Here is a 15,843-nt window from a genome sequence, read left to right as displayed (position 1 = left end):
CATCTACGTATAGCTGTTGAGAGGTGGCTACTGGTAAGATTCCTTAAGACGTCAGGCAGCTACCATGGCTGCGGCCAATAAGCCACATAGCTTTGGCGGGTCAGAAAGCTCTCCATCAGAGGAGGGGCCGGCGGAGGAGCACCAACCTTCCAGCTTGCAAAAAGTGCCAAGAGGAGAGAGAAATGCGCGAAGACGTAGAAATTAAAATTTTGACAACAGATAACTCTGTTTCTACAAAGCGCACTAAAAAACTTTTCCTGGACAATATTCATGAAGCAGCGTGCTCTGACATCCCAGGCATACTGTTACTTTATTAGAGACCCTTTCAGAGCCCCTTTCAACCCTTGCAGACAGCTATATACAGACTCGGTTGTGACAACCGCCCCTGTAGACAGGAGGAGGGTATAGTGCATATACCTGGTAGTGCCGCTGGATCTGGTTCTCCTCGATCTTGCGCAGGAAGCCGTGCTCCATGTTGAGTCCCGGCGAGGGCACCACCGCTGGCGCCGAGTCGTGGCGCTGCTCGGTGCCCAGCATGGCCCCGTCTTGTGCTCGATTTCTTGGTCACCCGCCGCTGCCGAAGCTGTGCCGAGCCGAAGGGGGGAGCCAAGTCGTCGTGTCTGCATGCACCCGGGAGGAACACCATGATCCCCTCATACAGGACACGGCAATGTGCAAACACCCCACACCACCCTTACAAAAAAATTTCTTCAGGGAGTCTGTGGACTTTGCATGGACTTTTGTCTATAAAGTACTTTCTATGGACAAATCATACAAAATAGTCTATAGGCAATACAAATCCTACAGGCAGTCTTAGATTTATGCCATACACTTTTAGTACTTTTTTCTGTAGACAGCCTATATTGACTATGGATAGACAACTGGTAATATCTATGAGAAGGCAACAGAGTGTATAAGAAGTCTACAGACAGCCTACAGACTATTTTTTATAAGGGCGGATGCCATATAAAGACGAGCCGCCTGAAAAACCGGGCCCAGCCAGGGAACAATTACAGCGCAGAATTTATCTCGAGTTGGTCGAACTGTGCACAAGAAAAAGCCCAAATGCACAGGCGTTATTACAGGAGAAAGTAATTTGAAAGGTGCGCGAGCAACAGGGGCTCAGTTCACATCAAGCCTGCCTTCTGCGAAACAAATCCTGTTGCGAGTGGTGCTGGTCCTGTCGTTTGTGCGTCTTTCTGCCCCTGTTGGTCGCGCTGTCTTCACATTACTTTCACCGGGAACCAACCAGCCCGAACAAGAGTTTTGTTATCACAGAAAAGGTCACACCTGCGATAGCAAAAAAAAAAAAAAGCACCAGCAGATAACATTCAGCGCCACATCGAAATTCGCCTTATCGACAGATGCTGATTTTGGTCGTTGAGAACACTGCCCAGCCAAACGTCGCCAGCGAATCAGTGCCCAGCAAAATCAGCGTTCTTATCACCGACGTCACAAAGGATGCAATTCTGTTGTCTGTGGAGCACTGCAAAAAGACGCCACTACGTTATTGCCTCCTACTTCGGCCTGCACTGCTCATGCAAGCTATGCACTGAACAGGGATGTGCCGGAACAGGGGGGATGGGGCGCCAGAGCAGCCCCCCCTCAAGTATTCTCATGAGGGGGCTCAGCCCCTCCTCCACCTGAATTCCTGCCTTGTCGACATTTATTTTGCTGTAACCTAACTTATGACCTCCGCGTTCCCATGACGTCCCAGTAAGAAACTACAAGCTGAAGACATCCCCAAGTTTCTGGAATAGGCATGAATTAGAGTGCTAGCCTTCATTTTGGTTTTCATAGAACGGCAATTTTAACAATAAAAACACTCTGGCACATGTAGCGATTCACAGTAGGAGCAGAAGCAGGGAGCTGGCTTCACTTTTCCTATGTTAAAATGTGGCAAAGTCCATAACGTATGCGAAGGGAAGTTTTCCAGGAGTCCCAATCACAGTCGTCTTTGTGAGTCAGATGTGTCATCGCTCAGTGTGGTGCACGAAAAGGGGGAGACCGGTCTTTGTCGTAGCGAAATGGCTGGTGGGCTGTTCAGCTGTTCATTGTTCGGGCTAGGGGTATTGAGGGGTGAAGGGAGGAAGTTGGCGCGACGGTGCGGGGTCAGTTTAACTTATTCAGCAGAAAATTCTAAGAAAGTTTAATATGAGCAGAGTCCCTGTATGAGGTAGCCCACACCTGCCATCATGGAAGCAAAGCCCATTTCCTCGCATTTACAATGCCTAACCTCTGTAAGCATATATGTGCGCACTAAAAATTTATTTTGCAATTTTTTTCTTGTTAATGCTTGTATAATATGCACCATCTAGCAATAAAAGAAATACTGCATAAGGAAAACAATTTTTTTCACGCAGTTAGTTGTTCTCTCTCGAGCCAAACTTGGATTACAACATCTGAAAAACCTAGGTACATAAACAAACAAAAGCAAGTAAAAAGAAACTTGTTCGAGCCCCCCCCCCCCTGAAAATATACTTCCGGCGTCCCTGCCGCTGAGCAACAAAGTAGCGCCCTTGGCATCGCAAACAGTCTGAAGAGAAAGGAAAACAGTAAAGGTACGTGCAGTGCAGGTGCGGCAAAGTTTTCGCAGTTATAACTAAGATGCCTTTTTCTCTTTGACCTTTCTGGCTACTTTTCTTTCAGGATAATATAAAAACGCCCATAGCAGAGGTCACGTTCTCTGCCAGAGATTACTTCTGCAATGAGCGCGAATCGACGAAGTCTGCTATGCATATCTTCGGCAAATCGACAATGTCTGCTATGCATATCTTCGTCAATCATTTTCAACATCTTAGTTATATCGCTGGCCTGCGAGATGGTGCAAATTCTGGACGAGGTTTTAAAGATACCTGTTTTTCAGACTATGCTCATCACTTCATAAAGTTTCATATATTATCTATGATCCTTCACTGAGATCAATCACGCAAAACCAAAACAAGGTTATTCCCTTCTCGGTGTCTACAGGCAACACAAAGCCACAAAATTCATTTCTGGAACATGAAACATGTCAGCCATGCAAATACGTACGACCTCACTGAGCACAGGAGGCAGGGAGAGTAAAGCAGGCATGCCGCCAGGCAGTAGCCGTGGCTCACATTACGCACTGCCAGGGTTAGTGTTTCTGGCCAGCCGCCAGTGATTATAATGATGGCGGCGACTGAATAGTCGTCCTGCAAAGGAGTTCAAAAAGCTTTTTGTTTTGCTATGATAAACTCGTCTCCTATTTGCCTGTCGAAGTGATACAAATGTAATTAGCAACAAAGAAGCACATCTCTACACTGGGACACAAGAAAAGCAGCTTTTCCCTGCCAAAGGACACCTTTCCAGCCAATGCCGTCGGCCGTCTTTAATAATGAACCTGTTAGTGTGACAACGCAAGGAGTGGCAGGTGAAAGGAGATAGCCTCCTCTCTCCATGGTCAGGGATAGTTCCCTTCCTGCATTATCATGCCACTCCCTGCATTGTCACGCTACCACACACTACCACATTCATGATAATTGGCCGACGCCACGCGTGCACAGACTGAAAGTGGATTCGTTGACAGGGAGAAGTCGCTACTTTCTCGACTTGTATCCGACTATAGACTTTCATATGACTGGACGTTGAAAATAACTCCCAAGGTGCATTTCGTCCATCTTCTATAACGGGTCAAACTGCTGACGCCTCTTGCGATTTCCGAGGTTTTCCCTGAAAACATGCCGGCGGGAAACATCCAAGCGCAGCCCTTAAATGCAGCTTGTACTGAAAAGGGAAGACAAATGAAACAGGCTCGGTTGCCAAATTCTCCGGACCCTGTCATTCACACCCACAAACCTGGGCTTAGCACCTGCAGCCTAGCCCGATTCAGCTGAAGATCGGCGAACAGGCACTCCCACGTGCGCCTTCGGTTCTTCGGTTTAGGTTTCCAAAACAGCCCGTCCGTCCCGTATACACACTCGAGAGCGCAGCGTGAGAGGCGCTTTTAGTAGAGTTTTAGTTTCACATATGTACAGAGTTCACGTACGCAAACGTGAGAAGTCTACGTAGCATAGCCGCATGTCGTTTCAAACCCTTTTAGTTGCACGCACGCGACAGACGCCGCGCGTTCTTCCTAGCGCCATCTACTGAGAGATGTAGACACTGCTGTAGCCACTCTAAGACAAGACGAGCCAAAGCCAAGCCAGTCGAACTGCGTCGGAGCGCTGCTTCGTTAGGCCCGTTTCACATGCTGCGACTGGACCGAAAATATCCGGTGTAGTCGGTGAGGCCGCAGTGCGATTTTCGGTCAGTGCTTTTACATGCGACACCGACACAACGAATTCGGTCGGAAGAACCGGCAAGGTTCCTTGACGTTTGCATAGGCAACCTATTATTAAACGCGACAGAAACATCACGCAGAATGTGTTAATGATTTTATGACCAGCGTATTTTTACATGCAAGGCATTATTCCGTATGTTTTGATTAGAATAAACAGTTTTGCTTCTACCGCGGTAACAGTTCCCACGTGACCGCACGTCGCACGCCGTCTCGGCGCTTCCCAATGGTCAGTCGCAGAGCGAACACACCGACGCTGCGACTGAATTCCAACCGGACGGAACTCGATCGCAAGCCGTGTGCGACTAGACCGACAGCCCTCCCCAGTCGCAGACCGACAGAATTCGCAGTGTCGCAGGCGAAAATCGCATGCATGTGAAATGGGCCTTAGACTTAACAGCTGGAAAATCGCTTTTATATCTGAAAAAGAAAAGCTATTTGTCGCTTCAAACTTTATGCGAGGGTATAAGAATGGGCAAATCGAAGGCGAGTACAACAGTTTAGAACGCGATATCGAATCGAGGGATTAGCGACGAAGCTGTTATCGCTGTGAAGCGGGCGGGCAGGGCGCCGTCATGTTTGTCAACGCTTCGTACGCAAACAACGCGAGTCTCACGTGCGTACGTGAGACTCGCGCATACCGTTTTGCGTTCTGCGCATGCGCACTGGTCATCCGTAAGAGCTCTACGTACATGAAGTCTCAGGCCTCTTGCACTGGAGTTTGAGGTATAGTAGCGGCGCCTGGTGGCGGCAAAAAAAAAGTTGGCTGGGTAGTACTGAGCCCTGGCTGTGGCGAAGCACGTTTCTAGCCAGCGGTTTGCGTCGATTCGAACTCTTTTCCGCCCTGTTGATAGCGCGAAAAGGCTCGTCACTTGTCAAAGACCACGCTGCGAGCCGGCAGTAGGCTTTTTTTCGAAAGCGGAAGCTCCGTATAGCGTGGAACGAAATGCTGACAGCAGACGAAATCGACAACATCGGTGCAGTTCGACGCACCGGGTGAGCGAAATTTTGCGCAATGTTGGCTGCTTCGCCTGCCTTGAGGTCCGCTTGATTATCTGCGTTGCTGAAATTCGGTCTTTTGCACATGCAGTCCCGACGGCAAACCGTGGGAACCAGTGCCGAACAGCAGGATATGAAGTCGCCACTTTGTTGGCGACGAGAAAAACGATTCGGCCAGTCACCGGGCCCACATATGTGCGTATACGGTCTTCCCCGCGGCCTACGTCTGGCCTACGTCTGGCATGGCTGGTGATTTACGATTCGCTACCCGGCCACAACAACCGACTGGCGCGAAGTGGTGAAGCGGTTCGGTGTGTGTACGGCCGGGCTGATTCGGTGCGAATTTACTACCCCACAGCGAGCAGAACACGCTGGAGGGTTATATGTGCTCATCGTAGACCTCAAGCCAGCACGTTAAGGAAGCGCAGCACGGCAACACTGCGTGATGACCGCACACCGATGTTCGAGAGATGTCATTAAAAGCTACATCAAGCAAGCAGCGCACGAGCTCGCACTGCGGCGCGATTCGCAAGTACGTTACTCGAGCTCATACGCACTGCATCAGTTTTATCATTTGCCGAAGGTACAAACGATCGCAACTACACGCATGGCTTCTTATTTACCTGCAACAACAAATGTACAAATGGTCGCAACTACACGCATGGCTACATGTTTACCTGCAACAAGGATTCCTGGAGGTCCGCCGTTTAGCGGCATGCTGAAAGACCGCTACCGGCGCGGCGCGTACCGTACACAAATTGTCTGCTCATGACTGCGGAGAATTCGTTTATTAGAAGCCCTTCTTCCAATAAACGTGTTGGCGTGCCTGAATCTGGTATCACACAAACCTCACCTGAAGTTCAACTTCGTACACGACTCGCTCCACTTGCGATTGACACCGCGCTGAAACTTCGCCGCTAATTTCTTGAATGGCATACACGTACTTAGAATGGCATAATTCCTTGCCTTTGCGCAGCGTGCCGCCCCTGAAAAAATCATCGGCGCCCGATATTCGCTGCAGGGCGTGGCACAACACAAGCGAAAGTGGCGGGTCCATACTGCAAAGCATGGTTTCGGAAGCGGACGACTTGAGCTTGGTACTACCCAGCGCAGGGCAGAGGGCGCTCTTTAGCATCATTTTCGCAGCGCCCCCTGGGCAATGCAGGAGGCCTATAGCGGCGAGTTACTCGGGCGCGTTACCAATTTGCTACACGTCGCACCGTCGCGCACTCACGGCGACGTTCATTAGGGATGCACCTGACAATCCCCGAACGAAGTGATCTGGAAGTGGCGGCTAATTGGCCCCCTCGACGGAGTGCACGTGGCAGGAGTGCAGCGCGAGACATGCGGACGGCCTGCTAATCAGGTGTATGCGCACTCCCCGGGCTTCGTGCGACAGCTGCGATTAGAATACAGTGGTGGTCTGAGTAACGCGCGCGAGATACCAACGTAAAAAAAAAAAAACGAGGCAAACGCGCTAAGTACTTAGTGCCTTCGACGACGAGAACAGCACAGGAAACGCGGGAGCAGTTTCCGCGGCTATATATACCGAATTGTGCAAGATGTTCTGCAATTCTTAAAATTGGCTTTTTGAGTTAGAAGAGCACTCTTTTCGGCATATCATTATCAGCGGTGTAGCTTATCAAAATACAGCTAATACGCTCCAACTTTTAACTATTACTGTTAGCCTCCTTATTTGGTGAGAAACGTGTAGCGCACCACAAGCACTAACCATATATCAGCTTTTAGAATGTCGAAAACTGAGTTACCCTCGGCGCAGTGGCTCAATTCTGCCTACATCGAGCCAAAATATACGTGCGCTTTCGGAAAGCTTGTAGGTAAAGCAACCCCTCCAGTGCACGTAACTCGTCCAAGTATATATAGACAACATTTGTGGGATACAGCGCCGAGGGTGACTGCGTTTTCGATTACGCTGAACTGGGCCAGTTGGAGAGGATGCATCTTGGAAAGTTCAGCCACGAGTACAAAGGGAGAAGACGAGCGCTGAACTGCGTTTTGGAAATTCTAGGAACTGGCATGGATATTACGGTGGGCGCCTCTCGATAAATAAGGAGACTAACGATGATAGCTCAAAAGCTTACCACCCAATATTAGTTAACCAGCCTGCCAGTAAGCGAGTCTTAGCTGTATTCTATCGCGCTACACCGCTGACAATGCTACGCCGAAGAAAGCGCTCCACTAGATCAGAAAGCTTACTTTTAATAATTGCACAACATCTTAGACGAAACATCCGGTATAGTCACTGTTTTCAACGAATATAGATAGTTACACTGCACATAACTGGAGGATATTGGTGTGCTGGCACGACAATGAGCGTTGATGGACAGACCTCGTTTTGCTTTCATGCCACAGGGATTGTCACTCGAGTTTTGCTGGGCGTTTAGACGTAGCTGAGAAAAGCTGCTCGAGACGGCGCGATATGAACGAAACAGGCGGGTGTGAAAGGGAAAAGTTGACAGATTACGATAGTCGGCAATGCGAGATTTGGGCGTAGCGCTTCACACGCCACCTGTCACCGCTGGCAGGTGGCGTCCTACACTTGTAGCCACTTGGCCGGCATCGAGGCACCCTAGTAGCCACCCTCCGAGACCTTGCCATGGCAGCCACCTTCGCTCTGCTACTTGGACAATGCCGACAACGACGCGGAATGTGGGAAAAGCTGCGACTCGCAAACAGTGCTTGCCTCTCACTTCTAGCATATAGCGTTTTGTTCCATCCGCACTGTTCCTGGTCATGCAGTTCAGCTGGCAGTGCGCACCGACAGCAGCGCCAAACCAGCAGGTGCAGCGTTCACGAACTGCACAGCTGTCGTGCCACCGTGGCCGGTTCCTTCGGACATTCCGCGGTAATGGCGCCAAAGGCACGCTCAAGCGGCTCAGTTACCCGCTTCGTATTCCGAGTGCACAATCACCGGGGACGGGACCGCGTCAGGTCCGTCGGGATTCCCAGTGACGGTCGAGAGCATGCTTCCTTCGACCAAAGACGAAAGCAGTCTTGCAAGGCAGAAGACCACCACCTTCCCGAGCGCATGTATGCAGGCTCAAGCAGAGCACACACGATCGCCCCTCGTGAAGCTCGCGTTCCGTCGCCGCGCCGATCTGCCTCCAGCTGCACGTCAAAGGCGGGGGCCGCCCCAGTGCGTCCTCCACTACGGCGACGCTCGGCCGGGTCGGGTGAGGTGCGCGCGTGACCCGCTTACGACGCGTCGGCGGCGGCCGGGTCACAGACGCATCACGATGCGGGTGCGTAACGAGGGCCGCCACGAAATCGCCCCGGGGGCTGCCGCGCAAAGGTCGCGGCCCAAGGCGACGACGCGCTCGGCCGTAGGGCCACGCTCGGACGGCCGTAGCCGCCAAGCATGCGGCCTAAACGGTATACACTGCCGCTACACGACAGTGCACTGGCTGGATGAGGCCAAGGAGGGTGGGGGGCCTACGGCAGAACAGGCACGACCGGAACAGAACGCTTACACTCAACGGCGGTGGTTGTGGCGATGGCGAAAACAACAACAGAAAAACGACTGCCGGTTTAGCAATGCACAGCACCAAATACTGTGCGAAAACACGGTTTTTAAGAGCCTGAGCTCTTACTAACGTTTCTCAAGGACACGTCTGTCTGCAATGAAGGTCAAACAGACCGAAAAAGGTAACCACGTGACCACACTATAGCGGCCATCGAAGTGGGACCCCCCTCCCCGGGACCACAATTTGAATAAAATACGGGGGCCACCCGTCTGACGCAAAATGCTCCAAGTGGTGTCAAATGATTTGGCATGTTCTTGAGGATAACATTACTAATTGAGATGAAGCCCGAAATATGTGACAGCAAAAGGCAGGGACGCAAGAGGTAATCACAACTGTTCCTATAAAGCGAAGGCGCGGATACCGAAGTTTGCACAGACAGAGGTTTCCAAAGGCTGTAATAGGATGGCAAATGCTGCTAATTAAGGGATAATCAGAACAATGGAAGACGCATGTCTTGCACGTCTGGTGCGTAAAGCCCACGCCCAGCTTCAGAAGTAAGCAAAAGAATACAACGAATCTGAAAAAATGTAACCACTGTAACAGTGAAGAGAGTGGTAAATCCTGTTGGTGTGCTCTGAAAGTGCGCAACAAAAAAAAAAACCCCAAGCAGAATAAATCCAACCCTAATTAAGAAAGTCACGTCAGTACAGCAAAGCTGAGGCACGCTGTCTGGTCCGACATAGCCTCGCGAGACAGCAGCACGGCTTCTGTGGTTTATGGCTATGCCTCAGCATGGTGGCGACAGCAATATCGGCGCATGACTCAGTCTGAGCAACCATCTCCAGAACACTCTGACAGCACGTGTTCCTTCCTTTGTAAAAGACGAGCAAGATCAATGCTAGGAGCTCCTGCTTGCCTAAGTACTCTGCTGAAACTTGTTTCCAAACGTAAATATGGCACGCATCACATAACTGCCCTCTTGTGAGAACCGGTGCGATGTGTACCAAGAGAAATATGCAACGCAATGGACGAATACAGACGAAATACTTTTAGCAGTGTGCTTCTAAACACCAGCGGTCCTGATGCCCGTGTTTATGGACACGCGCAAATTCATTCCAGTGTGCGTGCGTGAGAAAGAAACATGCAGCGCAACCAAAGCAGCGCGTCCGTCCAAATTAGCAAGCGACTCAGGAAAAGGATCCCGACCACAGAGGAATCTCTCGAACGCAACTGTATTGCAGTGCATTGTATTCACCGATACTGCAATCCACTTTTCGGGATTCAGCCCGGTTGGGGAAGAAAGATATATGTGCTAGACCATAATGGCAAAAAGTACGAAGTTACAAGCGGAAGCAAGGAAAAATAAAAGAAGATATAAAAGCATAATTACAGAATACAGATGAAGCGAAAATTGCACAATAACCATAAAGTTGCATAAAGGAACAGGTGTACAAGGAAAAGGGCTGATTTCGCGCGCTTTGTTTCAGGCTCGAAACTCGCACGATGCATGCACACAGGAAAACGCCGGGCGCGTTCAAGAGAGAGGCGAGGCGCGGAGGCAGGGACCAAAACAGGAAGCCAGACGGGAGAAGCGAGACACACAAAAAGAGCGAAGAGCTTAAAAAGAAGCACGCATTCGAGGCGGCAATGAAGAAGTGCGCCTACGTGACCCGAAGGCCGCGGCGGCAAATTCCTCCTGCCGGTCCACGCCCACGGCTCGGCGGCGGGCCTCCCACGCGTCATGAGCGGAAGCCGGTGCGCACATTAAGTGAGAGAAGGCTCATTGCCGAACCTGTACGGAGGGCGGCACGTGCGCCGAATGAGACGTAGCCCGGCATCGTCCTTGTCCCACGAGGGGCTTCGATCAGGAAGATCCCCCGCCGCCTGGACCGGCTGCCGACCAAGGACCCGCAGTAGAGGAGCGAGGCCCTGCGCAGCGCCGCTATTTATAAAAGGCACGCGCCGATACCCCACTGGAGTCCAGCTGACGCTGCACTCGCTTCATAAAAGCCCCGGCTCGTGCTCGGCACTGTCAGAAAAGCCGTGGATATGGAATCGGCCGCCCTTTCTTCGACTGGACAGTCGATAGCGAACGGCGTGTGGACGTCACTTCTTAATCCGTCCGCTTCTACATGTACCGTCTCTGTAACCAAGCAACGGTGGTACGCTTCTTAGCCGCGTTGCGAAGCACTTGTGGCAGCCCTGAAGCTCTGGACCTGTGTACATTAAGGGGGAACCCTTTTGACACCTTTTGGTCTTTAGGGGTGCCGTAAGGGCTCCGTTATACGGTTGAGAAGCAAAATCCCGGTGCTCGCTTACTTTTGGCAAAGGGGGTATACGCCCTCCGCCACATACCTAATCATTCATTTCCTCGCTTCTTTCCTCATCTCGCTGCACTTAACCGCACTCGTATGGTCGACGTGGTCGCACAATCCCTGCAGGGTGGGTTAGCCTCGTCAGCGGTCATCGCCACACACTGCTGCGGGCAGCTTTCCAGCACCTGAAGGCGGATACGGGGAGCAATGGAGACGTAATGCCGGCTCCTACCGCGGACAAACAGACCCCCTGTGGCCTTGCAGGCATATACAGTGGGCTGTTTTACAACAGAGCTCAACATATGCTACGCACCAAGAGCACGGCCTCTTCCGTTCGCCCCGTGTATCTGGGAGACCCCCCGCAAAAAAAAAATGCAAGGAATTGCACACGACCCCATCATCAACACCGGTGTAATTGAACGCACCATTCAGACCTCATTATACAGTCCGACCGCTTTCAGAGCGCACGCTTCTCTTCTACTACGCTGCTCTCAGGTGTCAGCTGCAGCCTGTTTATACGAGCGTTTCTCGCCACTCCGCTTACCTTACGCCCGTGCATTGTAATGCATTCTGGGCGCCTACAGTTTACTGCCATGCGAACGCTGCCAGCTGTTGTCACGACCCGTCGTCCGTCACGCGTCTCTCCAGCGCAGCCTCGCGTGCAGAAAGACGACGGGGAGTGCAGCTACCTGCATACTACCCCGCAGTGGATAGTTTTCGTGCCGGATTAATGGTGCTTTTGTCTCACTGTCGCACATCGGCATCGTAGCCTGGTGACACCGTTCACACAGAAGGTGCAGCACCGCCAAAACAAAGCGCCAGAACATTGCCAGAGAGAGAGGCACTTTAATGAAACGAAAGGTGGAGAGGTCGGCCGGCGATAAGGTGTACTCCACAATGAGGAGAGGGAGAAAGGGAAATAAGAGCGAGGATGCGAGTGGAGGCTGATGACGTCATAACACAACTAACTTCTTGGAGATACTACGCACACAGTGGGTGGCACTCACCTCGCGAGACGACACGTAGCACATCGAGCGCATGTATTAGCAAAGCAGCCCATCCAGTAAACTGCGTCTTCTTTTTGCCTTCATCTTTGGCCTTTGCTGCAGGAGTTTTCTTGCACAAGTTATAAAGAAGTCATAAGCGTCAGAAGCGAGGTCACCAAGACATGCAAAACAAACCTCCGTCATGCAGGAATACACTCATGACAACACGTTAAAGAAAAAAACAACTAATCTTTACGGCCTTAAGTGCTTAAAGCAGCCCAAACCAGTTACGGACAGGAGACGTACGCTCGAGTGCATCAGCTCGCTGAAGCCTTCATATTCGTAAGCACCATTCTCAATTTGACTGCTTCATATACTGCCGCTTTCCTTTAGAAACAATTTCTTTCAAGTTTTGCAATCCCGCTGTGTCCAATGGCTCGAGATAATGTGCAGAGTGAACCATACTCGGCGGCTAATTAGCGCTGCCCAGTGTTAGCAGCAGGCACCCGGCGTCCGCCAGTACATATGACAGCTTTACACAGCGTAGACCGAGCGTCGAAGTGCGCCAGTTCCACGATGCACCCGCTTCTGGCGCTGCGGAAACCTTCGAGCTAAATGCGTTAAGCTGGACCACGCGTGTTCTCGTTAAGCGTTGTCCACCCTGTACACCTCCCGACGACCACCCACAGACATCACCACGGAACACCGAGGCCGAAGGTATGCCGCACAACGTCGGTTGTACACACCAGAGGAGAGGGGGCCGGTTCCTTTACTCCGCGTCGTCGGCACTCGTATATCCGCGTCGAAGACGGTGAGCATGGCTATAGTGGCTGCACGGTTCAACGCAAACCGAACTGTATAACTAGACGCTCGAACAAAGATGAGATTGGAAACAGAGGCGCAGTGCTGCCTCGTTGTTCTGCGCTTTTCGCGTCCCGTTTTAAGCAGCCCGCTCTGCTGTGCCCCGTCAGGCAGAAGAGCCTATGGAGGTTACCTGCAACGTGTGCCCGCTTTGGGACGCCGGCGTTCGTAAACGCTATAAATACGCCGAGGTCTTTGTGCGCTGGGCACCAAGCGGTGGACCACCGGTGACGTACGCGGTCACGGACTTCAAGTGACACGCGGCGGCCAGCCCTTAATGGGTCAGGACGTAGCCCTCTTTTATTTCTCCCTCGGCTTCGACCATGAAAACGACGGCGTGGTCAAGCAGCGCTCGACTATATAAGGGCGTACGCGCAGGCTCGGAGAGCGGCCGCGCGGGTCGTTACGCAGTTTTCTGGGGCGGCGCTCTACCGGTAGAGGTCACAGCTGCAGCGCCCTGCTAGTCGCCCCCCCCCCCCCCCTTCTCCTTCGGGGCTGTCCGTAACAGTCAGTCATCCCTCAAGGGCAAACATAAGCGCACAAAAAGGTAAAAAAAAGCTTTGTCACTCGCCAGGCAAATGCGGAAACGCTCACCGCCTGATGGCAGGAATGGAAACAAGTGGCAAAAAGAGAAATAGAATATAACTGATCTCCGCTCCGGCTATGGCGGGAAGCGCGAAATGATCACAGATATTTCTGCGCACACGCCCGCACTTATTTCAACGGCCCACAATCATCGCAGTCACAGCGTGCGTAATACTCTGGGTATTGCGGCTTCCCATTACTATCGTTGTTACAATCACATTCCGCCACAGGCCCTTCACTGGACTGCCACAGCGTCGGCCGCCGCTCCTCCAGCAGTGAGCACTCATCGCACGGAGCATAGGCTTCATGTGTGCAGTTATCCACTCGAAAGAAAACGTTCACAATGTGCTCACAAGGACGAATTCAGTTGCTTGTTTCTGCATTAGGGTTGAACTTGTGCTGAGGGTGCTATTCGTGCGCAGGACAAGTGCTTGGAGCAAAAATAAGGAAACCACACTTCGTACATATAACTACGCTGATAACTACGTATAACTATGGCTGGACAAGATTCACCCTCCCCATCCTAGCACCCTTCCCACTTCACACCCTCGTCCCCCTCACCAGGCCTTCCTCCTCGGAGTGAAGGCCCTATTTAAACCCCGCCAATGATGAACGCTTTGCACAGACGAAGACAAGTCACCTGTAGTCGAAACATTGGCAAGCGTCCTGAGGGTTTCCCCTCCTTTGCTCGCTTTGTGATTGTCAAGAACCATCTGCGCACCCTTTCTCTACTATGCAGTACTACGTTTGTCCTGGTGCGTTACCTTTCGTACTGCCACCACTTGCAAATCACGACTCTCAGCTTACTACCGGAAAGTGTTGCAAACTGTCCTGAGAGGGCGCCACCATGCATACCGTCCCCGCCTATCACCTAGTGCGCACATTCCTTCGCACGCAGTCAGTGTCAACACACTGCCGCACGTAATCTGTGAACAACGGTGCTCGCAGAAATGCATTCCCTGCACCCGCAGCTAAACGACTCGATGGGAGCCGTCATTACACCGTTTCCGCTCTCGGCGCGCCACGGGAATGCGCCAGCCGCGCGCGCTTTTCGCGATACATCCCGCTAATGGCCGACTAGGCAGACAAAAACGAGAACGGAACAAAACGCCTCCTAGTTCATCTCGATCCTCCTCCAGCCGTGAAAGCGAAACTGCAGTGAGCGCGCGTTCAGGAAAGAATGAGTGTCTCGCGCGCTGCAGTGATTAGATTAAGCCGCCCGCTGCCAAGCGAATAACGCTAGCTGAGTGCAACGCTAGCTGACGCGCCGTGTTCGCGGAAGCGTGAAAACAATGCGGCGGTACAGCTTGCCACGTACAACACTGCACTTTTCGTAGTAACAAAGCGCACGCGTCTGCAAAACCACTTTCTCTTCGGATAGTACTTTCGTTTAAGAGAAGAGGTCGCCCCAGGTAGCAGCGAACATTAGACTAATGTAATAATGTGTTAATTAAGCAGCAGTAACGTAACATTAATGTTAAAAATTGACATATGTTATATGTTAGACCAAAAACATTAGTTTAACATCCGAAATAAAAATGCTGACTTATATGTTACTATAATGATAAAAATTAACAAATAATGATATATGCTGCAAAAAACATTTGTTTACCGTTCCAAATAAACACTCTTTCTATACAACCTTCTCAACGTTATTATAATGTTTGAATTATAAAACGACAATACAAACATAATTGATGCCTTCGGTGCCAAAACTTTTCTGAGTGTTATTACAGTAAAGGCGTTCTTCAACTAGCGGTACTTTTCAACTAAATCTCTTGCATTGCGCCTGCCACAGACTGCACGCACACTCCATTTATTTTGTTAGAAAGCTTTGCTCACTCATGGTACACACCTCAGGAATTGCTATACGAGCTTGACCCCGTGCATAGTATCCCTTGGGAAGTGAGCCTTTACGACTTGCATGTTGTCCTGTACTGTGGAGCTCAAGTGTCGCCCCCGTTATAGGACCAACCGAAGTGCTAAGGTGTGTGCCATCACAACCGGAGGGCTGCGTGCTCTTGCAGTGAATGCTTCACCCTTTTCGAGAATGTACCACGTATGTTGTTTGAATGTTTTGTATGTTGTCGTTGGTTTCTTGTTTGTATGCTACAGAAAAGTTATTCTAGCGCTTATTTTTAACATCACAAAAACGTCCGGAAAGAAAGGTCATTGAATTAGGGTTTGGCCAAAACCAAAATGTAACATTTTGTTCTAATGTTTCGCTGCTATGCCTGGGGCGGGCCAGACGTCTGGCTGGACAACAGCTTGCTTGTCAAAAACGTGGCTGAACTGTGTTGCAAATGCATCAC

At 51.1% G+C, this 15,843-nt stretch overlaps 1 protein-coding gene across 2 annotated transcripts in view; it reads right to left on the bottom strand.

The window, feature by feature from the left end:
- The window catches only part of LOC144101975 (uncharacterized), a 143,086-nt gene that overhangs the window by 40,400 nt on the left and 86,843 nt on the right, over window positions 1-15,843 (bottom strand). For both annotated transcript variants that reach the window (XM_077635218.1, XM_077635219.1), the window contains exon 2: window positions 418-620. In XM_077635218.1, coding sequence (XP_077491344.1) covers window positions 418-537 — 120 coding nt within the window. In that variant the 5' untranslated portion in view covers window positions 538-620. The remainder of the gene's footprint in view (window positions 1-417; window positions 621-15,843) is intronic.

Source organism: Amblyomma americanum, chromosome 8 (genome assembly GCF_052857255.1).
Source record: "Amblyomma americanum isolate KBUSLIRL-KWMA chromosome 8, ASM5285725v1, whole genome shotgun sequence".
Taxonomy (NCBI): Eukaryota; Metazoa; Arthropoda; class Arachnida; order Ixodida; family Ixodidae; genus Amblyomma; species Amblyomma americanum.
The sequence above is the reverse complement of the archived record's forward strand: the minus strand, read 5'-3'. Positions and strand labels throughout refer to the sequence as shown.